The sequence below is a fragment of the Elgaria multicarinata genome, chromosome 5 (assembly GCF_023053635.1).
Source record: "Elgaria multicarinata webbii isolate HBS135686 ecotype San Diego chromosome 5, rElgMul1.1.pri, whole genome shotgun sequence".
Classification (NCBI taxonomy): Eukaryota; Metazoa; Chordata; class Lepidosauria; order Squamata; family Anguidae; genus Elgaria; species Elgaria multicarinata.
The window spans coordinates 58,320,727-58,346,014 of NC_086175.1; the positions used below are offsets into that span (position 1 = coordinate 58,320,727).

General features: G+C 39.4%; 1 protein-coding gene across 1 annotated transcript in view; it reads right to left on the bottom strand.

Moving 5' to 3' along the window:
* BCLAF3 (BCLAF1 and THRAP3 family member 3) overlaps positions 1-22,993 on the bottom strand; it is a 37,934-nt gene extending 14,941 nt beyond the window's left edge. The window contains exons 1-8 of the mRNA XM_063126444.1: positions 22,809-22,993; positions 10,713-10,786; positions 8,448-9,026; positions 7,440-8,102; positions 4,484-4,662; positions 3,600-3,708; positions 2,717-2,780; positions 2,077-2,195 (exon numbers count right to left, since the gene is read on the bottom strand). Coding sequence (XP_062982514.1) covers positions 2,077-2,195; positions 2,717-2,780; positions 3,600-3,708; positions 4,484-4,662; positions 7,440-8,102; positions 8,448-9,026; positions 10,713-10,753 — 1,754 coding nt within the window. The 5' untranslated portion in view covers positions 10,754-10,786; positions 22,809-22,993. The remainder of the gene's footprint in view (positions 1-2,076; positions 2,196-2,716; positions 2,781-3,599; positions 3,709-4,483; positions 4,663-7,439; positions 8,103-8,447; positions 9,027-10,712; positions 10,787-22,808) is intronic.
* Between the last annotated feature and the right edge of the window lie 2,295 nt (positions 22,994-25,288).

Here is a 25,288-nt window from a genome sequence, read left to right on the forward strand (position 1 = left end):
TTTTACTATGATTTTATTAGATTGTAAGCCTATGCGGCAGAGTCTTGCTATTTACTGTTTTACTCTGTACAGCACCATGTACATTGATGGTGCTATATAAATAAATAAATAATAATAATAATAATAATAATAATAATAATAATAATAACTTGCAGGTGTGCAGATCATATTCAATCGAAGCTATATTGAACCAGTCATCTTTAAGTCTAGCTGGGCCCGCCCTTTTGTTTAATGTGATGGGTCAGATTATAATACACAGGAATTTTGGCTAAGGAAGCAGGAGAAGAAATCCTAGAAGCAACAGCCAAGACCAAGATGCCATTTCAGGCCACCAACATAGCAATTATCACTGGTTATCAGTTTGCTTCCAAGTTCAATTACAGGTACTGAAATTTACCTTTAAAAATCCTAAATGCTTTGTGACCAGAATCTCTCAGGAATCCACCACCACTTTTGTCCCAGGACTTTTAGGCCCAGGACTTTTGTCCCACTTTGGAGGCTCTCCTTTGGATCCTCTACCAACATCTGAGATAAAGTGGGTGGGTACCTGGGAGAAGGCCTGCTTGAGGACACCTAGGATCTACCTCCTGATAGGTATATTTAACTGTATCCATGAGTTTTAGATGGGCAGTGAAGATATCAAAGCTGAAGTTTTTGAGTCTTGATTTTATCATTATTCTGTTCTTCTAAACTGCCATTTGTTTTAGCTGCTGTTGCTTTTGCAGGTTTGTTTTTAGGTTGTATTTTTATCTTGTTTTGTATTCTACAGATTTTATGTATGCCACTTTGTGCTCTTTTTGAAAAAAGATGAGAGTATATATGAATACATAAAAGGAATATTAAGGTTAAGTGATGTGGTCCTTTGAGAATTGTAGGAGCTACCACACTCTACGAACAGTCAGGGCAGATTAACTGGTGCAGTCAGTCAGAATGTATTCAAGACAACATTCACCAAGAAAGAAATCATAAAAACTAAATGTCTGGGGATTGGAGGATAATTTTTTTTTAAAGTATGCTGACATTTCCCCTCCTGTTTCTTAACATTCCTGCAGTCCAACAAATATCAGCATACCCATATACAGTCAGTAATGCAATTAGAATATCATCCTATAGTGTCAATTAGCTACATTTTCTTTTAGGTACGATGTTTTAGGTAAAACAGCATGAGTCATAGTTTTGGTAAATTGATGAAGAGCATGTTAAAATAGGCAATGAGAGTCAGTGTCCCACTCCTGTTGCCTCACATCATGCATCTCATCATTATTATTCTTATAACTCTTATGTGATAGGGATGACCAAAGAAGAACAGCTGTCCTCAGAAGAGTGGAGTTGGGGAGAAAAAGTGCTAATGGAAAACTGACTAGTTCTGAACAGATGGGATACAGAGCATACTTAAGAGAGAGAGAGAAGGATTAGAGATGGAGTACACATCTTGTAGCACTGTCAAACAGCCAGAATCTGAGAAAGCAAGACGGGGGCTCCACCCTCTGACTGCTGATTCCAAGTTTACCAATACCACCAAAAGGCAAGAGACATTTCTAATGGGCTCTGTGGGTGGAAAGCAACAGCCTTCAGCATACTCACACTTGATCTCAAGCTACAGATGAAAAAACAGAATGAGTAAATAATTTTTTTGCACCATTAACCTGGGTGCATCATTCTCCACATAACCCAACATTTTAGGATCCAAACTAGTTTAATTTAGCACCCTTGCTAGTAGTAATTCATAATGGTGGGAGCTACTGAATACATTATACTGGGACAAGAAAAAGAGGAGCTGAAGATTGCTGCAAAAACCAAAATTAATTTTATCTTCCAGAAATGTTCTAGAAAAAGAATACTAATGTTCTTAAACACTTCATTGAAAACTTCAAAGGGAAAAAGGAATAAAAAATTACAGATTTAAGGTCCATGTTATGCAAAAGAAAATTAATGACCATTAGAACTTAAAAGCACAGCCATCATATTTGAACTCAACTATTATCTTGAAATCTGCTTTTGTGATAAATCATCAACGCAAAAGTTTAAATGAGTCCATCATATTTGAACACAACTATTATTTATCTTGACATCTACCTCTGTGATACACCATCAACATAAAAGGTATTCTCATCTTCATTCTGTAACCTCTCCTTTCTTCTCCTCTCTATGTCATGTCTTAGATCATTTGGATCTTCTAGAACTCTCACAACACTCTAAAAATAAATAAATAAATAAATAATACATGGATTATTGAATCATGCCTTTTTCCTCCTACATTAACCTCATTCGTAAACTCAGCATTAGAAGCAAAATTCACATTTTACAGAGATGAGTAAATGTCATGGATTATGACATGAAAGCCAGCATGGTGTAGTGGTTAAGAGTGTTGGGAGCAGGAGAGAAGAGAGCCAGATCCAAATCCCCACTCTGATATGAAGCTAACTGGGTGAAGCTTGGGCTAGTCACTCTCTTTTGGGCTAACCTACCTCTCAGGGTTGTTGTGAAGATAAAGGGAGAGGACAATCACATACACCACCTTGAGCTCTTTGGAGGAAAGTCAGGATATAAATGTAATTATATTTAAAAATGCAATCAATCCCTAGTACAAATTGTTTCAATAAAGTAGGTATATATATTGGACAAAAGAAAGCATTATAGAATGCTTACAAGAATAAGACACTTCATTATGTTATTGAAAATGATTTCTCTTCCATTATGATATAAACATACATACCTGTCCAGACTCACATGAAATAGCCCGTTTATTCTGAAGTTCTGCCAAAGACATATCAATTCTCCTGATGCAAAGACCACGTGATTCATCATCAATAAGAAGGCCAAATGGAAACAAGAGTCAACTTCAATAGACACTAAATTATGCAAAAGATACTTGTGTAATACAACTTTACATTCTTGGAGCACTACAGGGACCTTTACTTTTTTGTCTCCATATCCTTTTGCTTATGGTCTGAAAATGTATTTATAATTTTGAATATTAATAGAAAAGGACAATGTGAATATATACTATGACAGAAATGGGGAAGACCAAAAAAGCAGGAGCCAGGAAATTTAAGTAGGTCGAAAAGGCAGAACTTCTTCGCCACATTCATATACATAATGCCGTGGGCTCAAATTACAGGAAGCCAGATTCTGGCTGGGCGTTAGGAAAAACTTCCTGACTGTTAGAGCAGTACAACAATGGAACCCATTACCTAGGGAGGTGGTAGGCTCTCCCACCCTAGAGGCATTCAAGAGGCAGCTGGACAACCATCTGTCAGGCATGCTTTAACGTGGATTCCTGCATTGAGCAGGGGGTTGGACTTGATTGGCTTATAGGCCCTTTCTAATGCTATGAAAATTCACGTTTAGGCTCCACACTTGGGAGTGCATTCTAATGAACAGTGGGACCTATTTCTGAGTAAGCAAGTGTTAGTACTGAACAGTAGGATATATGTAGGGATTAGATAAACCTGCAATATCCACCATTTGCCAATGGAATAAAGTGGGCATTAAACTTAAGTAATTGGAATTGTTTTTTCTTTTATCAGGAGTGTTTATTCATTTGCCATTTAGTCAACTGAAGACATTTTTATTGGTCAGATATGCATTTCTTTTACCTGTGAATTTCTGGATCTGATTGTCTTTTAACTTCATTTGCCACTGGTTTATCTTGTATTTTTGAGAACCGTTCGTGTAAAGTTAGAGCAGAAGATTTAAAATAATTTGCTGTGAAGAGGATAAATAGGGGGAGATTAGCTAATCCTTATTATTGCAATTTCAGTTAAAAGTATAACTGCAAACACACTGAAGAATGGTTTTGATGTCATTTATGTCCACATAGCCTTTTATCTCCAGAGCCACACCTCTCTTAATGAAAATTGGATTGGTAAGAATAGCATACTACTAGTCTGTATAAAGACATAGATTTAGCCTTCTATAACCATTCAGTAACTTCCGGAGGTTGCAAGAATTGGCGCTCTAAAAATAAGGACTATCTTATTTTGGCATCAAATGGGAAATCAATAGTTACTTTTTAAAAACAACAACTATCAAGTTCAAAATGGCCAATGAGGTAGAAGATATACAACTGAATTTCCAGGGAAATTCCCCAAGTGACACGGTGAGTCCATAAAGAGTAACTACTTAAATATAACTACATGTGTATTGAGTATCTTGCTCAAACCGAAGTTAGAAGTGGGAAATAATCTAGAAGACAGGCAATTCCCTCTATTATTGTTCGATATTTCCAAAAGCATTTTACTAAGATTTCCAGAGTTCTGGACATTCCTAGCTTACTAGCAGAAAACTACTATATTTCCCTCTCTCAAATCTGTGAAGTATCCCATCAAAATTAAGCATCATATTCTCACACAACTCTGTGCAGTCTACATGATGCTTCAACACATCTTGGTCTACTTGGATGAACATTCATTTTAAGTTGATTACATAAAGACACAGACTACAACACATATAATGTACATATCCAACACTCTGTAACCACCTTTAACTTGGTGGATAATTGTGATGATTTCCTGAGCAAATTCTTTTGATGGATTTTGTTCTATCTTCTGTGTCACAGATTTTATATGTTCCAATACAGGATGGAAATTTTCAGTTTTTCTACCCACAGCTACTAGGTCACGTGATGTCTGCCTCTCCATGATATGACTAGAAGCACTCCTGTAATAAATTTAGAAAAGTTTAAAAATATTCCCTTAAAAAAATAAACAATACATTTAAATGATTAATTCAAAGAAAAGTAAAACGAAGGATAATCCACAAATGCATTAAGGAACATTTTATGATCTTAGTAATTTTTATTAGTATTGTATAATTTTATGTAATAATTTACATTGCTTTGCTATCTAAAGCACTTCACAGTCCTTCTTGCATTCATACCTGTTTGAAACACACACACACTCACCCCACAAACAACCTTCTACAACGTGCTCAAAACAACCAAATAAAAAACGGACTAAGCAGAAATTCTGGTCCCAGTTAGGCACTCCCCAATCCTGCATAGCACCCTCCAACACACATGTACACAATTAAATGGTATGGAAGTATTTGTGGAGCAGTAATGCTGCTCCTAATCCTTTCCCGTACATACACACACACGGTGGCAGCAGCAGTACAGAGTGAGCCCCTTTACCCAGTTGATCAGCTGCTGCTTGGACACCATTTTCAGTTTGTGGTTTTCTTATGCTCCTTAGGCATAGTGTCATCATTGCAGAGCCAAACAAATTTGATTGTCTATATGACATTACTGTTCCTAGGCAGAATAAGACCTATTTGAAAACTAACAGTGCCTCGCAGCAGCCAATTGGGGCTCCGAGATTTATCTGATCTTTTACATAAAGCACACACCAATTTGTCTCCCACCTTCCCTTTTCAATCCTCCGCCATTCTTGTTCTGCTGTGTAGCTTATTTTAGGAAGAAGAGGCTTTCCCTGCATCCTTGCCTTGGATGCATGGGATTCCACCGTATAAGGATTACAAATTGCCACATTGCATTCCCATTCTCAGGTGTTTTGGTGTCTTTGTGTTGTGCTGCTAGAGACCCTCCTGCAGAGAAGTCCTCCTTTCTCCCATCTGGTAAATCTAGAGCATAATGTATCACAAGATGTACAGACACAAATTCCCAAACCAGCGAAGAGCTGAACATGTTAGTGACTAGGACTACTACTTAGAGGCCAGGATCCAAAGATGCCCATGCATACTGCATACCTAAACCAATTATATGGGTGCACAAGAACTGTGCCAGTTTTCCCTTCCAGAAACAGCCACTTGGACTCCAGAGGTTCTCTCTGCCATGCAGCAGGGTGAAGTAGCCCACTTCCAGCAGCACCCAGGGTGGTGGTGGTAAATGAAGACAGGAATTACGTGAGAGATTTCATTTGGGTTCTGGTTCAGGTAGGGAAATGACTGGGTGTGTGTGGATACAGTGCTATCCCAATACATTTGGAACAGCTTTTCTGAACCCATGAACGGCTGTGGGGCCAGCAAAGCCCCTTAGTATATGCAGAAAGCCACATATAGCTCTTTGAATTCTGGCCATACTATTCAGAAGAACTGAAAAGCTGTATTCCCAGAATGCACCATATGACAAAGCAGCACGTATCTTGAACTTTCTAATAAAGAGTTTTTAAAATTTCAAATTAAACACAAATATTTATAGAGGAATAAAAAAACTACACAAAATACCTAATCATTCTTGTTTAGGCTAATATTGGCTTAATCAAAGCCAACCAGTGAATTAATGACTGAACAGTGATTTGGTTAAATGTTGCCCATACCAAAATTCTATCCACAAAGATTATTATCCTATGAAATGCAATATTTTAAGTGCATGCAGGACACGTCAAACTCCACTTATCCATTAAATGTCAGCCTGTACTTTAGAAGTAAGAACAACTTTTTGCTACTCAGCTGGATTGAGCCACCCTCTATAGTTTTCCCAATACAGAGACCTAGCGTGGCCTCCTCCTAATTGGCCAACAGCTCAATTAAATTTCCTCCTTCTGTCAACTGGTATATTCTAGCTCCAGCTCAAGACATGCCCCACTCAAGCCTGTTTCCCTTTGTATCAAATCCCTCATCTTCCTTTGACCTACATTCTGGACTGCTCCTGACATATGCTTTGCCTGCTCAGCCAATACAATTGCTCACCCTTGCAATTCCAAAGCCTTTAGAAGGTCCTTCAAATCAATTGCTAGGCTGAGTTTCATACCAATGTGGATTTCCACCTTTGGTCTGACTCCAAATCCCTGATATGGTCAACAGAAGGGCCAATGTGTAAATCAGCAGAATAAAGAGGCAAAGCTTTTTTCAGACATGGGAGATCCTCCTCCCTGTCAAAATATATCCAAAAATTGCATCTAAAGGGAAAGGCAAGATTTGAATGTTTTTCCATGACATTCTAGTTTACTGAGTATAGGACTTTTCTTGTGGAGGAGCATTCAAAACATGCAAACTCCAGCATAACCTACTCTCTAAAATTATACAGTCCAAGAAAAGCTTTATTACCTAATTCTGATTGTATAAGTTGACCCCAGATGCAAGTCACAGGCTTATATCCATAACAAACTCCTCTCAAGGACAAAGTAGATTTCAGCAATGATCATAAGGATATTAGAATATTCATTTCGTTTTCACTTTCCTTGGAGATATTTATAATTGCTTTCAAGTGACTTCATGTCATTAAGTTGAAAGCAATTTAGTGCATATAATGGGGAAGGAGGTGTTACTGATTCTCCAATTTAGCTGCGACTCCTTGCATTGCAGCTATTCTGGAGGGTTCCCCTGACCTCCAGGAGCAGAAAAGCCCTAATACAGAACAGTGCGTGCAGCCTTTTGGATCCCGGTAACTGAACTCAATTCTACCATATTACCAAAGTAACAGTGACTTATATAATAAATGTATACGCATAAAAGAGTTAAAGCTAAAGAGGCAATACCTGTACTTATTTATTGCTTTCTTCATATCCACTTTGATGGTAAGTTTTTCCTTCTTAGTATGGATATCTGAAACTTTCACATCTGAAAGGTTATGATGGGTATCATGCTGGTGACTATTGGAAAAATCTATTCTTCCCCTAAAATCCACATCTTTCTTTATCTTTTCCTTCTCTTTTTGATCAAAGGGCAATAGACCAGCATCATTTTTGAAACACAAATTGCTGCCTTTTCCCGTAATGTATTTCGCTGTTACTTCAGTATGAGGTTCCTTTGAATGATTCACTCTTTCATTGCTATAGTAATCTGAATATTTGCTGTTGTTCCAAGCTTCTTTATGATAAGTGTATTTCTTGTCTTCTAACTTGATATATTTTTCTCTTCTTTCATCAGAAATATATTTTCCTCTATCTGGATGTCTATGACGTTTATGACTATAGTCATATGTAATCTTGGTTGGACAACTGTCACTGTACTCCTTTTCAACAGGCCGATGAGTTTGAAGACCAAGATTTCTTTTTTCTCCCTTATCTTGGTTGGGTGTAGAAGAATGATCTTGCTTCCACTTGGAATTGCTTGCTATTTCTCTATCATCATACCTCTCCATTTCTTTAACCCTTTTAGACGTATGCCCATATTCTCTGTATTCACGATCTTCAGGATACCTGTGTTGATATAAAGTAGTTTATACTTGCAGTAAAGAAGAAAACGAGAACTTACGTATGCAGAATGCCGGTAAACTCAGGCTTTAGGTAGAATGTGTCACCCCGTGATCCCTCAAGCCACCAAAGAGAGGGGGAAATTATGATCCTTGTACATACTAGCCACCAATAGGATTAATATAAAAGATACAATACTCTATGACCAGCAGCCCACAATTAAACTATGTTTTATTCTGTTTAGGAAAAAACGCTTTTCAGGGTAGAAATCTTCAACTATAAGGGCAAACGACTTTCACTTGAGGCTTTACACCATTAAAAATAATAATTAAAACTGGGCAATTTCTCTACCTCTTCTGGAAAGAGCTCCTTGGCATAAATTCATTAGAAAATCCTCGAGGTGATTGAGTAGTCTTGTCTTCTTGCAACTGGTGGTACCTCAAGTCATTTTCACTCCACTTCCTTTCAAACTTACAGGAAGTCCCTAATGGCCTATGAAAAGTCTTCATCCCTTTTTCATTTCCAACAGCTCGGGTGTCTTCATGCATCTCTCTGACACGTGATTTGGATGGATAGAAAGATTGATTGTGTTCTTTGCGGGACATTTCTGAATATCTGGAAGGAAACGGGACTCTTCTGATATTTTCATTCCTTTCGGGTGAATGTGTTCTACAAGGTTTATGACTATGTATGTCTTCAGAAGGAATTCTTTTCAGAGTTGGTGAATATGACCTACATTCATGAAGTCGGTGGTGGTTAGCTTCATGTGGTACATATCTAGAATTGGCTTGTCCATGCTTCCCATCTTCCACTCTCCAAGGCGTAGGCTTCTTCAGATCTTTCCGAAAAACCTTGTATTCACAGTCATAATTAATGTGATTGTGCCTCTGTCTGTCATGTTCCTGACCCCTCAAGACAGGAGACAAAGACCTACATAGAAACACACAAAAACATAATTCTGTTTTAACTACCATTATGTAGCAAGTTTGACCTAGCATGATAAACTATCCATAAAGGGCCTGTTCAAATGACACGCTAAGCCATGGTTAGGCAGCTAACCCCTTTGCAGCAAATGGTTAGTGAGGGTGTTTAAACCATGGTTATGTAACCACCATTGTTAGGAATGATTCATACGGCACACTAAGCCATAACATTTAGCACAAAATTCTTAACCACTTTGACTTAGCATGTCGTCCAAATAGGATCAAAGTGTCTCTCTGAAGCTATTTACAGTAGCTTATTGTATTTGGCAGATGGGAGCGAGGACAATTTTTTTTTAAAGGCCTTGCAGGTGTAATTTGTAACTTCCTTGCTGTTTTTAACTTAAAATATATGCCCCGATACAGCAAGAGGCAGTCTACACCTGAAACAGGTTCCCATATGGGCTTCTGGGGAATGTCTTCCCCCTGGGGATGGGAGAACAAGGGGATAGCTTGGTGAAGTCCCAATATCTAGCTCCCGCAAGAGCCACCAGAAGGGCTTCTGAGGAACATCTTGCCCTGAGGGGATGGGGGAAGAGAGAGATTAGGCTTGCATTTCAAAAGAAGAGAAACTGCAGAAGAGAAGAAAAAAGAGGAACAGGCCAGCAAAGAACAGGCCATCACAGATGGACAATAGATGTAGTGCAAGCCTGACTTCAATTGATATATTCCCAGCATCTGGGAAACTGAATCAAGCACCACCAAGCTTCTCCCCGCAACCTAAAATAAATAAATAAATAAATAAATATAAAATCCCTCATTCCTCCCAATCCCTTTCTTTGTGTCTATCTTTTATTTATGTATTTAGAATATTTATATACCGCTCCCCATTGAAAAAATTCGGAGCGGTGCACAATGTAAAATGAAAATAAAAACAGAATAAAAACAGTTAAAACAAAATTTAAAAGATGCAATAACAGTAATCAAGGCTGCATGTTAGAGAAAGGCTGCTTGGAATAAACATGTTTTCAGAAGGCGCCGAAAGGAGTACAAGGTTGAGGTACCTCCAGAGGCAGGGATTCCACAGGAGGGGCGCCACCACACTGAAGGCTCGTCCCCTGGTGGATTCCAATTGGAGGATGGATCTATGTGGAACCACCAGGAGCAGGCCCTCGGATGACCTCAGTGACTGGGCAGGTTGTTAAGGGAGAAGGTGCTCTCTCAGGGTTGCTGCTTTGAGAGTCTTTTGAAGAGCCAGATATAAATGCTATGAATGAATGAATATATAAATATGTGGAAGTTCCCCAGCATACAGATAGGAGGCTTCTGGGGATTGTGCATATGAAGCTCACTCTGATCTACTGAATCACAAATGCAGCAAAACACTGCATTTAGTGTTGAATTCATGGGGGGGGGGGGGAACCTTATTTTTAGTCATCTCAACTCCATTCCAACAAGTGATTAGCACTATCAGCACTGATATGTGCTCATTGAAGGAGGGGAGAACACCATATTTCTTTTCCTATGGATCAGAGATTCTTTCACCCTGGAGCCCTAATATGCACTTTCAAGTGTGACTAGGACTGCAATCCTACTCAAAGTCTGAAAAATTCAGCTTCTCATAGTATCATTTAATGCTTTTCTTCTAGCAAGTTAGGTGAACCTATATGAACAACAGAAAAATGTGAACATTTACCTTCGTTTCCATCTTGGTGATCTTGATCGTGATCTAACCATCTTCTCAAATACTTATAATCTAACTTCTTGAAGCTATAAAGATAATATAAACAAATGTCTGTTTAGTAATAACTAGGATCTGTTACAATTGAAAAAGATGGATTTTAAAATATATATCAGTTTAATTTTTAAACAGTCACAGTATGTTTATTTCTAGATAAAGCTCTTTACTTTTGAAATGATTAACTAGACTACAGGAATGAAAAACCAAAACAGAATACACCTATAAGCTATTACTTTACTTGAAACTAAAGTACTGGCAATTTCCTGACTTTACTTCTACAAGTTACCTATTTTTCTTCTTCTTCTTCTTCTTCTTCTTACAGTTTTAATCAGTAAGTTATTTGCTGAACAGGAACAAACCCAAAAATAAGGTAGATGACCGAAGTACATATAACCCGTATTCAAGTAGATCAGCCCTGGCTGATCTAGGCCAGGGATGGCCAGAAGGTATGCTACAGTCTACCAACGAAGTCTTGCTGAAAACTAATTGACCACCTTGAGGTTGCTGAGATTCCCATAAAGAATGTTAGGTTAGGAGAACCTTGATCAGATATACACGTATGCTCTTAAGAATTCATACCGTGAATAATTTAACACAGCTTAACTATGCCTTAACTGTTAAGAGATCATGCATATTCACTCTTACTTTCTGAATTTTACTCACATTGACTGGGTTCCGACAACACGATAACCAATGGTGGTTTAAATAGTTGACAGTTGGTTATTTAACCCACCTTGGGTTATTATGTTGTGTGGAGGGAAGCTTTTAACTAACGGCTGGTTATTTGGCCAAAATAACCAACGCAAATAACCAACGCGAGTGTGCAGAGTTGGCTATTTCAACCACCTTTAGTTATCATGTTGTGTGGAGAGCACCGTTGATTATTTCCTCGGCCACAGAGTCACAAGGCAAGAGCAGTCAAGATGGTGGCTGCCGCTCTAGTCCAGTCAGGAGGATAGTTTTTTGGCAGCAATGGCTGATAGAATACTAGCAGGAGGACTGAGGGGGGAGAGAGGGCAGGGGATGAGTGGGTCAACTCATCCGACTAACAGTCAACTCAACGCTTATCAGAATCCACACCACGGTTGAGTATTATCATGCTGTGTAGCGAGTACTCCCTAGATAAAAAACTGTTGAGTTGATTATTATCCCACTATTGACTTTTGTATTGTCTGAACACAGACATTGGTAGACTACAAGGATTCTAGTGCTGTTGTTTTTAAAGGAGATAATGCATACCCTTTATGTAAACTAATTGTGAGTCATCAGAAGCGAGAACACATTTTTATAGTCCCATCCAATATGACCTGGGAAAATTACTTCCCAAATCAAAATATCGTGGGAGGGGGATGCTTTCTTGCTCACTCACACTCACAGCATTATAAAATTCTTTAATTCATTTGCTGCTTAAAAACATTTGTTGTAGAAGCAAGGCTTTGGAGCACATTGCACCACCTGCATCCTGTAGGAAAGCCACAACATTTTTTGTTTTTCACAATAGACCAAGCATACATCTTATGTTGAAATCTAACTGCTAGAACATAGTCTGAAAGAGATCACATTTGAAGGCTGTTCCAAAACGTCAGCTATTACACCTCCTGATGGAGTAGTCATTGGGAATATATTGTAGCACTACTCTGTAATGCCTTTCCGTAACAGATTTTAATGTATTAAGGCCTAAGTGGTTTAAGGTTGCTGTTGTCTTAGACCAGTCTTCTCCAACCTGGTCCAATCATCCCCAGCCAGCATGGCCACTGAGTTAGGAAAGGCTGTCCTGAACAGACATTTCAGTATTAAATTTTAAATGTAATTAATTATTAATTCTGTTAGTTTTTTTCAATTAAAAACCAGAGACGTTCTGAAAGATATCTACAGTAATGCAGTACTGACTGAAGACTCTAATCACATCAAATAATTACCTATATAAACAAGCCAAGAAAAGGGGAAGGGGAGAATTTAATGATACTGATGAGGAATTCGTAGGTTTGAATATTTACAGTGGGTTTGTGTGATCTGAATCAAATTACACCTCTTGCATATCTGGAAGAAACAGATTGCTAAGAGCAATATTTAAGTACTAGCTTGACTCGTGCAGAGAGCAACTGCACACTAGTATTGTATGGCTCAGTATCATAAATTTCATTATACACACGGGGGTGGCTGCTGCAGTTTTCCGAGAGCCCACTGGTGCCCAGGAATGCCGGGTGAAAGGCCGACCAGGAGTCCATTGGACTTTCAACACTCCTTCCCAGCCATCTCCGCTCCTCCCCCCCACCTGCCCACCGACCTGCAGGATTTACCTGAGGCCTCCACAACACTGGCGAGCTGCCCGACTTCCTCTACACTAAACTTCCTTTACAACAGTAAATATACAGCAGCCCAGAGAGGAGGCCGGGTGGCACACCAGCGCACACAGAGGCTTCAGGTAAGTCCTGTGACAGCGGCTGGTCGTTGGGCAGAATTTGCCTGAAGTGATCTGGCTGCTTCGGCAATATGTTTCAATGCCAGCTGTGTTTATCATATTGCTTAGCAACGCAACACTAAGTCCTTCTTATAGCTCAGTACCTTGAGCACGCCACGCATTGCCATAGCGTTTTAGAATTTCCTTTTTAGACCCTGCAATATGGTTTTAATTTAGATCTGTTATTGTATTCTATGCTGTGTTGGCACATTTATTGGTGTCATAGTGTTGATTTTGTAACAATCTTATTCTCGTTATTATGTCTTCGTAAAATCCCTGGATAATTTTATGAAGTGTTTAATAAATTTAATAAATAAATAAATTGATCCAGGCAAGACTTTTGCAGCCAGCGATAACCATTCTTTTCTTTTTTTAAAAAAAATGGCTGCTTTTGTTCATTTTAAGATAATTATCGAAATTCATTGCTTCTTCCACAAAAGATTGCAATCATATCTTAAAAATCAACAGATTTATTATAATGAAAGATTTAGTGAACTAGACTTTACTTTTTCAAATTCATGGAATATAGCCCATTTCAAAAAGCCAATGCTACAATAAATCTGTTGGTCACAAGACTCTTCCCTATTTTTGATACAAGAGAACCCCTATTCACATGCACCACCCCATGTTATTCAGGTGTTGTAAAATTTGTGGAGGACATACAGGGACTTGCATGCCTCTCTATTCCAAAAAAACACCTGAAAAGAGGCTATAATCATGTTCATCTGAATATGGATATAGTACTCAGTGCAGGGTTCCCAATAGCATGGAAAACTGGAACCATGTTCATCCAAATGCAATAGCAGCTTCTCTTTAGACTTCCAGTTCAACTTCAGAAGCATAGGAATAGAGTAGGCATGACCACCATGCATATCCCTGTGTACTTCCACACTTTGAATTTCATAACATGGCTATGAAATAAACAGAAATAGAATGGCTATACTTTGGAAGTCATTCATATGTTGTAGGGTCAGTTCTAGCAGGTGTATTACATATTTTTATTTATTATTTAATTTCTATACCGCCCAATAGCCGAAGCTCTTTGGGCAGTTCACAAAATTTAAAACTATGAAGAGCATAATAAAACAACCAACATATGCATTGTGGTTGCAAACAGACCTTTTTTTGCTTCTCCCTCTTTGCCTAGGTAGGATGAAGTAACTAAATACCTCCTCTCATCACTGATTTTTTATAGCAATATACAGGAGGAGGGCCTTCTCTGTGGTGGCACCCCAGCTGTGGCATAAGCTCCCTAGAGAGGTTCGCCTGGCACCTATATTATACGCTTTTTATTTTCTCAGTATTTTAACAGTCTATTAACTTAATTTTAACTTTGCTGTCTTAAATTTGTATTTTAAATCTCTATTAATTTCTGCATTGCTGCTCAGTTTTATCCTGGTTGTGTTTTTATACTGCATTTTATATTATGCTTTTATACTGTTTGTTTTATATTTTGAATGGTCTTTATGGTTTTAATTTTTGTAAACCGCCCAAAGAGCTTCAGCTAAACAAACAAACAATTTAAAATTTCAGCTTTGTGCTTCACAGTCCTATGTGTCCTAATATCAGAGAAGCGTATGGTGCTCACTTATGACTACAGTGTTCACTTACGAGTTGAATAACATTCCCATGTCCCAAATGACTACGTAAAGCCAAAAAAATCATCGTAAAAATCACAGCTCTACCAAACTAAAAATTGGATATGTGTGACTGAAGTCACAGCCAAGAAAAAGCCTTCTCATCCAAATCAGCAGTGTAGTCACATTAGTAGCGTGGGAAAGACTGACATCATGCACAGGATCTTGCTTTGGGATAAATAGAACAAGCATAATTCCTAATGCAGACACTCCTTTTACCTTGTGGAAAGAAATTGTTCATATGTTTTAACACAGGATTTGTAACATTCACCCCAAAGTCAAGTCATTTAGCATCTTGATGGGAAAATTTAGCTAATTTGGGAGAGAAAAAACTTTGATATAGAACTTGTTCAGTTTGTTTTGCTATTCTTCAAAGAAATATGAACAATGACAAACATTTATCACAAATTCTTAACATCCTGTTAATAAAATACAACTTGGAGTTTTTCATCCTTGTTTCTGCAAGAAAGGAAAATTAAAGGAAAGGATATGGTTTAGATCATAGCTCTGGCTGATATACAACCGATGCTTCTTTAGATGAAGACAAATAATTAAAGTTATTCCAAAGGCTTACTCTCATTCACTGTGACTTTAACCTTTGTGGGTGGATGTTGGCTGCCAAGTCTAGGATGTGACTGCTTTAGGCAAGTGGGTGGATAATGTGGCATGCCTCCACATTTTTGAAAGTGCTTTATAAAACATATGTGAATAAAGCCCATTGTTGATATCTCTGATAAAATACAAATACACATTTGAATAAAACATAAGATGTAATCTCTTTTTCTACTGTGATTGGGAGGGATTATAGCCATTCTGAAATCAACAGGATAGCATATAGCATATAGAAAATGAGAGCATTAGGGATACCTCTCTTTTGGGGCTTCCTTGTAAAGAGAGCTGCACAATATGCCAAGGCCTGGATGAGGTTTTGGTAGGGATGAAAGAAGAAACCAAAACTGAATTCAGATAAGTTTAAAGTTTTGTGTGTTGGGTGGTCTTTTAATATGGATAGTGGTATTAATCTGCTTCTATCTGAAGGATCAGATAGACACCATGGGGATGGTCTTGGACTTTTGCTGACTGGAGAAGTACAGGTAGTGGCAGTAAACTTAGCTTTGGCCCTATCTGGAATGGCAAGACCTAGCCACAGTTACCCATGCTCCAATTATTTCCACAATGGACTACTACAATGTCCTTTACATAGGTTGCCGCTGAAGATGGCTTGGAAATGTCAATTGGTGCAATGTGGCTGCCCAGATGGGGGGCAGGAAAAAACACCCAACACCATTATTGTGCTAGTTGCACTTGCTTCTAGGATCAATTCAAAATGCTGGCATTAATTTGTAAGGCCCTAAACTGCCAGCAGCTGTTACCCTTCCCATAACCAGTTAAGCTGGCAAGCACATAAGACACAGGGCTTCTCAGTGGTGGCCACACAGTTAAGAACATACGAAGAGCCATGCTGGATCAGACTAAGGGTCCATCTAGTCCAGCATTCTGTTCATACAGTGGCCAACAACTTGTCAACGAGGGACCCACAAACAGAACATGGTGCAAGATGTAGTGATGGCCATCACTACATCTTGTGGTAATGAGTTCCATCTCCAACCAATCAGCTTCATGGGATGCCGCCCCTGGGTTCTAGTATTATGAGAGAGGGAGAAAAATGTCTCCCTATCCACATTCTCTATGTCTCCCCTTAGCCTCCCTTTTTCCAAGCTAAACAATAGCAACTGTTGTAAACTGCTCTCATAGGGTAGATACTCCCCAGCCCCTTGATCATTGTGGAACTCTCTGTAAGTTACCATTCACTTAGCCTTTTCAGTTCTAACACTCTAGAAAACCTTAACAATGTACCTTTTAATACTGCATTTCTTATAGTTAATTGTTTAAAGCAGTTTTTCTCATGCATTATTTTGTGCTCACGTAGTCTGACTAATGTTCCAAATATAAACATTATTTATATTGTGTATGTATATGTGTGTGTGTGTGTGTGTGTTGCTTTGTGAGGGCTTGGCTCTGAAAAGCGACTAATAAACCATTGGAATAGCTAAGTAACTAAATAAATAACATTGCAGACTTGCCTTAAGGTAAGTCGTATTTTATTATTTGAAGTATGATGCTCCTCAGCCAAAAATGCTTCCAGAACATTTGGGACATGACACTCAAATGGAAATATCAAGGGTTTAATTCCAAGCAAATATACATAGGCTCAGACTGAAAGAACTACCTGAATGACAGAGCATAACATAACAGGAACTTGGTTGATGAACCGTGATTAAACAGCTTGTAAACTTCCCATAAGAATGCAGATCCCAATCACTGCAGTTATATCCAAAGTCAAAAGTACTACACAGGTAACCAATTGCTTGTTGTATTTACACTCTGCAGTCCTAATGCACTAGAAGCACAGATGCCAGTAAAATTTCAGGAGAAAGATGCAGTAGCATTTTCCCATTTGAGGCAATGCCCTTATACAGAGATATGCAAGGAGATCACCTTTTTTTTTTTGCTTTGCTGACATGATCATTGGCTTCTGTCCAGTTTTCAACAGAGAATACATTCAGACTGACAATCACTTTCTTGTATTATAAACTGTTTCTGAAGCATCTATGTAACTAAATGCCTGAATGCCATAAAATGCAAGATATTAAAAAGTTCTTGTATATAAAGTACTGATCTCTAAAGTGAACAACACTAAAGGATTCATCATCCTGGAGAAATGATTGGAGGTGTTATCCCTCAGGAAAAAAAAAAACTTCGTTTCATGAGTCCCTATCTAATGCATGTATACTCCAACTGTCCTATCAAGTTCAATCGGACTTTCTCCAATACATAGGATCGCAGATTTGGTGTCAATAAATAATGAAGAATAATCCTTCCAGAGAACCTTCAAATTTATAAACCTGAAGAACCAATGAGCAAGGTCCAACAACACAAATGAATGTTGGATACAGTTCTAATCAGTCTGGGAAAAGATTTCTGACTTTAGTACAAAGCATCTCCCTGAGAAATGTGAACACATTTCTAATTTTTTTTCCACCTTGACAATGTTTAGACATTGCTTAGAATCTCCAACTCATATCTCAAGGCTGCTGCTTTGCATGCCGCCTCTCTCCCCTTTCATGATAGATTAAGGACTTTGTTAAAACTTTTGATTCTCAGACCTGGCTTGCACTTTGTTTATTGAATTTATATCCCGCCCTTTTCCCTCCAAGGAACCCAAGGCAGCGTACATAACCCTCCTCCTCCTCTCCATTTTATCCTCACAACAACACCCCTGTGAGGTAGGTTTGGCTGAGAGTCTGTGACTGGCACAAAGTCACCCAGTGAGCTTCCATGGCCGAGTGAGGACTAGAACCTGGATCTCTCTACTCCCAGTCGAACACTCTAGCCATTATACCACACTGGCTCTCACTGGTAACCTATGGTTTATTTAACCTATGGTTTGTTGAATTCAGGGTTGTTGTGATATGCAAACCTAGCTTGTTAACTATGAACAACCCCAAAAGAGAACTCATAGTTTGCTGTTGTGTCGTAAACTCTGGGTTGTTTAAACCATGGGTTAGCGTTATATGTAAACTGCGTCTCTGAAGCTTTTTATTGCTTCAATTGGTACACTCAGAATAGTGCAAATATCAATTGGCTCACAGCTACCATTAGGGAATTTGTTCTTGGTATCCAGCTCCACAGCATCCCTTAAGATCTCTGAACCTTGGCAGCAATTGTCAGAGCAAAACTTGGTACTGCTTCTGTTTCCAGCTCTCAGATGAATTAGCCCTCAAGACTGTCATGGGACTAAGGCTCACACACTAATATTACCATATTCAACAGTCAGAGTGGATCAAAAGTTTTTATATCCCTTCTGTTACTTAAATAATATGTTTTTCTCAGCGTCAGCATATGGTGTCTGAGACAGGAAAGATTCCACATCTTTTCTTCTCCTGGGTACAAGAGCTTCTACAACTGGTCAAAAGCAACATTTTTCATTCTTTCAGGGAAAAACTTCCCCTCACTTGATCGCTGTGGATCACAGCAGGGTAGTCCATGACTAGGTGGGAGTGCTTTTTCGACTAGGCAGAATGACACTTTCACCTTTTCCTGCAGCTGCTAGTTAGGATGAAGTGGGGAGCTTGAGAGTCATGTCTGTACAGGGCATTGTCTGCACATGAAGAGTCCCAACCTTTTGTGCAGACACACATTTTCAGACTAACTCAGGTAAAAACAGGAACAGAACTCTTATGCAAAGCTTTATGTAGCTTTATCAGCATCAGTTAAGAGTTGCACTTACAATATATTGCAATTCCTGAGAAGGGTCAAAGGGTGAAAATGTCACGTTGGCATATTCGGCAAACATTCTATGAACGTAGGGAAGAAATCGAAACTAGCTTGACTCTAGAGTTTCCCTGGGATTTTGCTTGGCTGGATGACTGTGGCTGCCATGTTGATGACAATGGGAATTCTCATACCTTTATGGGCTAACTTAGCATACTTCAGAGGGTAACTTTGCATAACCTAACAGTGTTATATACAAATCTGAGAACACCAGTTTTGTTTTTTAAAGCATTACCTTACTCCAGAAGGACTAGATGATCCATGCTATAGGCGGAAGACCTGGAAGCTGTACATCTGCTTACTCCTTATTTAGGCAATGGTGTTTTCAGTCATGATCAAAGTAAAGCACAGCTATTTGGCTTGAAGCCCTCTACATAAGTATATGTTCTAACTGCAAGAATTCCAATGGCTTTGGCTTGATGATTCCTTCTCATCAGCCTCTCCTCACCACAGAAGAGTTGTATATGAGCAGGTGAGCGCAGGGCAGGATGGAGTAGCTAGGTGCTATGAGGTGGATTGGAGGAAATCAACAACTGTCAGCTGTTAATGTAGTTCAAGTCTCCCAGAGCTAGCATGATTGAATAGTCATGTACAACATGTACATGTGCAACAGAACTGCTTTTTTAGCACTACCAAAAGTCACTGAATCTATATGAGTAGTCTCTTAACGTATTCTGCTACGATTTGCTTCTTTTTTTGTTCTTTTTTTTAATGCTCGAAGAACCAGAACACTAAGCTGCAGAAGTTGCTCATGTTTAGTGGCCTGGGGATGATTCATACTCACAATAGGCAACAAGTTATATGTCTCACACAACTTTGCTTGTATACCTAAGAAATGCTTACATAACTTAGTTTGTCTCTCCATTTTTAGAGAAAGAACAGTGACTGAAACAATATATTTATCCAAGAATTTAGTAAATTTAAGCTCTTCCTTATAAAACCTGCCACAACAACAAGCATAATATAATTTTGCCACAAGATTAAGATTTACATAGATGGTTCTGAACAATTTTTTCCACAGCCTTGCCCTAAGGCAGTAGAAATCAGGATGTCTAAACAGACCACTACATCTGGGGAATGCATTTAACTTTGAAAAACAATCTGTTAGAAATTGAGATTTGTCTTTTATGACTGAAGATTAATACTGATTCCTTTAAAAGTTATCTGCACTCAATTTAACTTTTAAAAAAGATACAAAAAGTGTTCAACACTGTACGCTTACTATACTTATGCCAAACAAATTGGTGATAATTTTTTAAAGAGGTGGTAACAATAACGAAAGTGGTCAAATAACATTTTTTTTGCCACTGCTACAGATGCTTTGGCAATCATTTCCTAGTTGCTAAAACTCTGTGTAAGTTTGTCTTATGAATGGTAACATATGGACAAAAATATACCTGCACATGTGCTCAGCAAAGCTGACCATTAATAATTGTGCAATACAAACGTTATGTAGGTAGCATGGCTAGAGGTTTTAAATTATACTCCTATGTATTATAAAAGACTAATTCACCACAAACCAATGTGTTTTTGTATATTATGCCCATTTTTTTCAGGAAATACATGAATTACATAATTCAAAACTTGATTTAAAAATCAGTGATTTAAATCTGCCATGCCTCTCTGGGTAACTGAAAATCACTGATTTAAATCCATCTACTCTATAACAAGAAGAATGCAAAGGAAGAGAAGACACTATGAATAGGCACATAATGAAGGAGTAAGCAGATGTACCAAGTTAGCTTAAGGCAACTGAACAAAAAATATTTTGCAACAATATACTTAAGAGTAAGAGACATGTACTATATTATTTATGACTAGCTGATCTTGCAGAACACTTTGCAGGGCAATTCTCAGGTCTGAAGTGAATTAACTTCTCAATGTTTATAACCCTGAGGACAAGCTAACAAATCTGGCACTATGCAGAATGATACCCAACAGCAATTCCAGACAGTATCAACCACTTGTGTCTGCACACAAAAGTATTATAACACTCAACAAATGTATTTGGGGGAGGCGGAGGAAGCAGGAGTTCAGACGTCTACAGGAAAGTATTTGAAAGTTCTCTTATGTCAGACTAGATTTAGATATGAACATAAGAACAGATCCTCCACTGGATATCCTGTTTCCCCCAGTGGCCATGGGTAGCCCATGAGCAGGGCAATAGTCCACTTCTAATGCTGCTTCCTAACAACAAATAGGAGAAGCATAAAAACCAGCAGTTCCCTATTTGTTCGCTTTTCAACACATATAACTGCTTTTATTTCAATAAATAAATAAAATATTTTTTTTTCAAATTTTCCTGTGTACCAGTTGCTAAGTAGCAACAATGAGAGAACTCTGCCTGCTTGTGGGCTTGTCAAAGGCATCTGATTAGCCACTACTGTAAGTCTGCATCAAGCTTCTGGTGTAATGTCCCAAGAGGTATTCTGACCCATGAAGAAATAAATGAGCTCCAGATAGTGGATATAGGCTTCCTCACTGCATAGTAGGTATATGAGTTTCTCCTCTGAGTGTAGCTCCAGAAGTGCAAAAGGCAGGTAAATGCTCAAATAGCTATTTTTCGTTGTAACATCCAAAGCAAGTCTCCATTCCTTAATATTTCACTGAATAAATTACTTCTCTCTTAACCAGACATGAAAAATGGTACCAAATTCCCAACGCTGTTAACAAAGCCAGGGTGATCAAAAGGGATTTTTACAGTCTTATTTTAGCAGATTTTAAAACCAGCTTTCCCCACCCTGGTGCCCTTCAGATATGTGGGACTACAACATCCATCATTCCCAGCCAGCAAGGTTGAAGAGAGCCAGATTCTAGAAAGCCATTTTAAACCTTCTTTTGTAGACAAAATCAGGTTATTTAAAGGGTAACTACCCTTACATGTAAAGTAGGGGTTCTAGGGTTGGGATTTTGGATTAATTAGTATGGAATAAATCTTACCAATGCAGCTTTCTTTGCACTATGCAAACCTTTTGCTTTGCTATTGCTCACACAATTTGGGCACCTATATGTACTTTCCCCCTCAATTTATCTGACACCACATCAGGAAATACCAGCCTTCCCCAACCCGGTGCCCTCCTAATGTTTTGGACCTCAACTTCCATCACCCCTAGCAAGCATAGCCAATAATCAGGAATGTTGGGAGTTGTAATCCAAAACATTAGGAAGGCGCCAGGTTGGGAAAAGCGGCCTCAAACCCAAACACCGCAAACCCCGATTCCATACTTCCAAAATCAATCGTGTAGATGATAAGAAGGCCCTTTTCTTTTTAAAAATGGGGTGTGTGTGATCACCACGCATCTTAAATATGGAAACGAAGACTGGAGTGAGTAGCCTGTGTTACAATGACAGGGGCCAGTTTAAGTGTGGCAGAAGAGGATTTTTTTCGCCAATTCATTTTCTAGTTTTTTTTTTTTAAAAAAAAAAAGGTCGGGGGGAGTTGAACTAGAGCGGCATCTACCTCAGAATCCAGACAAGGGGGTGTATTACGACTCCCTAGCGACGCTCCCGCCCCTGCCCTCAGAGGGGTCCCACCTCAGCCTTTCCCTTCACAGAGCAAATCCGCACAGTCTCAGCATTGCAGGCCCGGGAAGGGGGGCGGGGCCCGAAAGCGTTTACCTTGTCCCGCTGCCGCTGCCACCGTCTCCTCCAATCCTCCTTCTTCCCTCCAGTAACTGCAGTTTCTGAGGGCCTCTTTCCGGTGGCCGCCTTCGCCCACCGAGCAATCACCTCCGAGCTTCTCCCCGTGCCCGGAGCTCAGCTCAGCCCAGGCCCGGGGAAGGAAGGAGGAGGAGCAGGAGCCCAGCGAAGAGGAGGAAGAAGAGCCACCGGCCCAGGCCGGCCTACCTACCCCGCCCCAGGCAGGAGGGTTGGGCTAAGTGCTCCGGAAGTAAAGGGGCGGGAAGGAGCGAATGCGGACTCTTCCCCTGACGACCCTCTTGCGTCTGAACGGGACGTTTCACTGCCTCTCCGTTGCCCCGAAATGCTTACGCTCTCCGCCCCCTCCCCCTCGCTTTTTCTTTTCCTGCTTTATATAACCTTTTTTCCCTTTTAAACGAAGCAACACATTTCGTTATTCCCTTAGATATTAAGTGCACACAAAGACTGCTGGCACTGCGCATGAGTGTCCCTGCATAATAATGCCAGGTGTACGAAGGTGGGCTGTAGCCAATCATTTGCGAGGGAATGCGTTCTTCACATGGCCAGAAGCACTCTTTCGTCACGTATTCCAAGGCTCCGGCCTGTCATTCCAATTTTGTCCCGGGGTTGAGCCCTGCAAATTAAGCTCCCGCTTCCCTTGCCCAGGAGACAAAGACCTCCCCATCTCATTAATACTCAATATGAAAAGCAGAAAACTGTTCGCTTAAACGTGCCAGGTCTCGTCCTATCCTAGGCGTATCACTAGGGCTTCCCCTTAACCGAGAACATAAAGACTCCTCCAAGCAACACTAATCAGTTATGATTATAGTATTTTTTTTTAAAAAAAATGTTGCAATTCAATGCTTTGAACACTTGAATGGGAGCGAATCCCGCTGAACTTTTTCCCGAGTAAACATGCATGAAATCGCAATAATTGTCCTCCTTCACCTTGAAGAGACAGGGGGGCAATAAACCCCGCCGTCTCCCCGAGCTTTAGAAATTATTACGCCGTCCCCACATTCAAGCCTTTGAGGTAAATTATTGCTGATGTAACGACAGCTTGGGGTCCATCCCCCGCACAGTCTGTTGATACCTAACATTCCTCTCTCCTGATTTGTTCGTCCTCCTCTTTGTGCTCTCTGTTCTGACTTATTCTTCTTATCTGGCCAACAAAGCAAATAGCAACCTCATTCTCCAACTGTGGATCCTTGTGTATTCAAAAGGGCACGATCCGCATAGAGAAAGGAAGAAGCGGCTGGAGCGGGAGAGACCCAAACACAGCTGGGCCCATGAAGACTGAGCAGCATATGCGCTGTGGTTCCAGCCCCTTGAGTGTCTATTGGGGATGACAGGAAATGGGGCAAGGGGAATGGAATGGGATTTCTTGGAAAATGGAATGGCTGGCTAGCTGGCAGGAACCTTGAACAGGAGCACTGCTCGCTTGTAACATTTTGTTGCAGGGGCCACTTGTAGTTTCTACTGCATTTAATGCTCTTTCCTGTTCCAGACCATAGATTTCCTTTAAGCTCAGATAGACCCTGTGGCAGTAGAGGTTATACAATAACTAAAGCAGGATATATTGATTCCCTTTTCTTTTCTCGTGGCATGTGTGAGCTATCTTTTTTTTGCTCTGCTGCAATCTTAATTCCTCTATTCATCCACCCTCTCTTCTTTTAGCCTACAACTACCCTTCTTTTTCACTACTGAACAATAACCTGGCTGTTCTGTGTTCTTAAGTAATCTGTTTCAGGCACATCAACATTCCTCAACATGACAGTTTCACAGAACTAAATAGCACAATTCAGAAATATTCTGTCCATATTATAAGGACACTGCAGTGTCCATGTAGTTATAGGTGGTGAATTAAATTAAGTGTAGTCATCTTCCCACTGTGGAAATAACTTTTCATTCACCATCCTAGATCAGTAAGAGTATTCCTAAATTTGTAAAATAGGTGACTGAGGCTCAAAAACTGTGATCTGCCTAAGTGAGGTGGGGTTTGAACCAGGCTCACATTCTGGCACACACTACACCAGCTCTTACTGGTTGCATAATGTATGGTCCCTCAAAACAGTGGTCTTTCTTAGATGCACATCATGTTGTGATTTGCTCAAGACAAATTCCACACATCATCATACACCAGCTATCAGGAAATTAAGTAGGAATTTCATCAAGTTGGAAAACAAGTTACAGTAAAGATAGTCCAGTAGACAATTCCATAGACAATGCCTGACTGTAAACAAATTCCACCCAAAGTTATTCCATTTGCACTTTGTTCAGGCCAGTATTGTATATTAAATATCAAAAATCTAGAATCAATAAAGTGGCCCTGAAAAAACGTACCTTTTTATTTTTCATATAATACTTAAATGAAATTCAAATGTAAATAGCCTTTATCATAAGAGAATGGTAAAAATTGTTCAGCATGGAACATCAATCTATCTATTGTACATCTAATA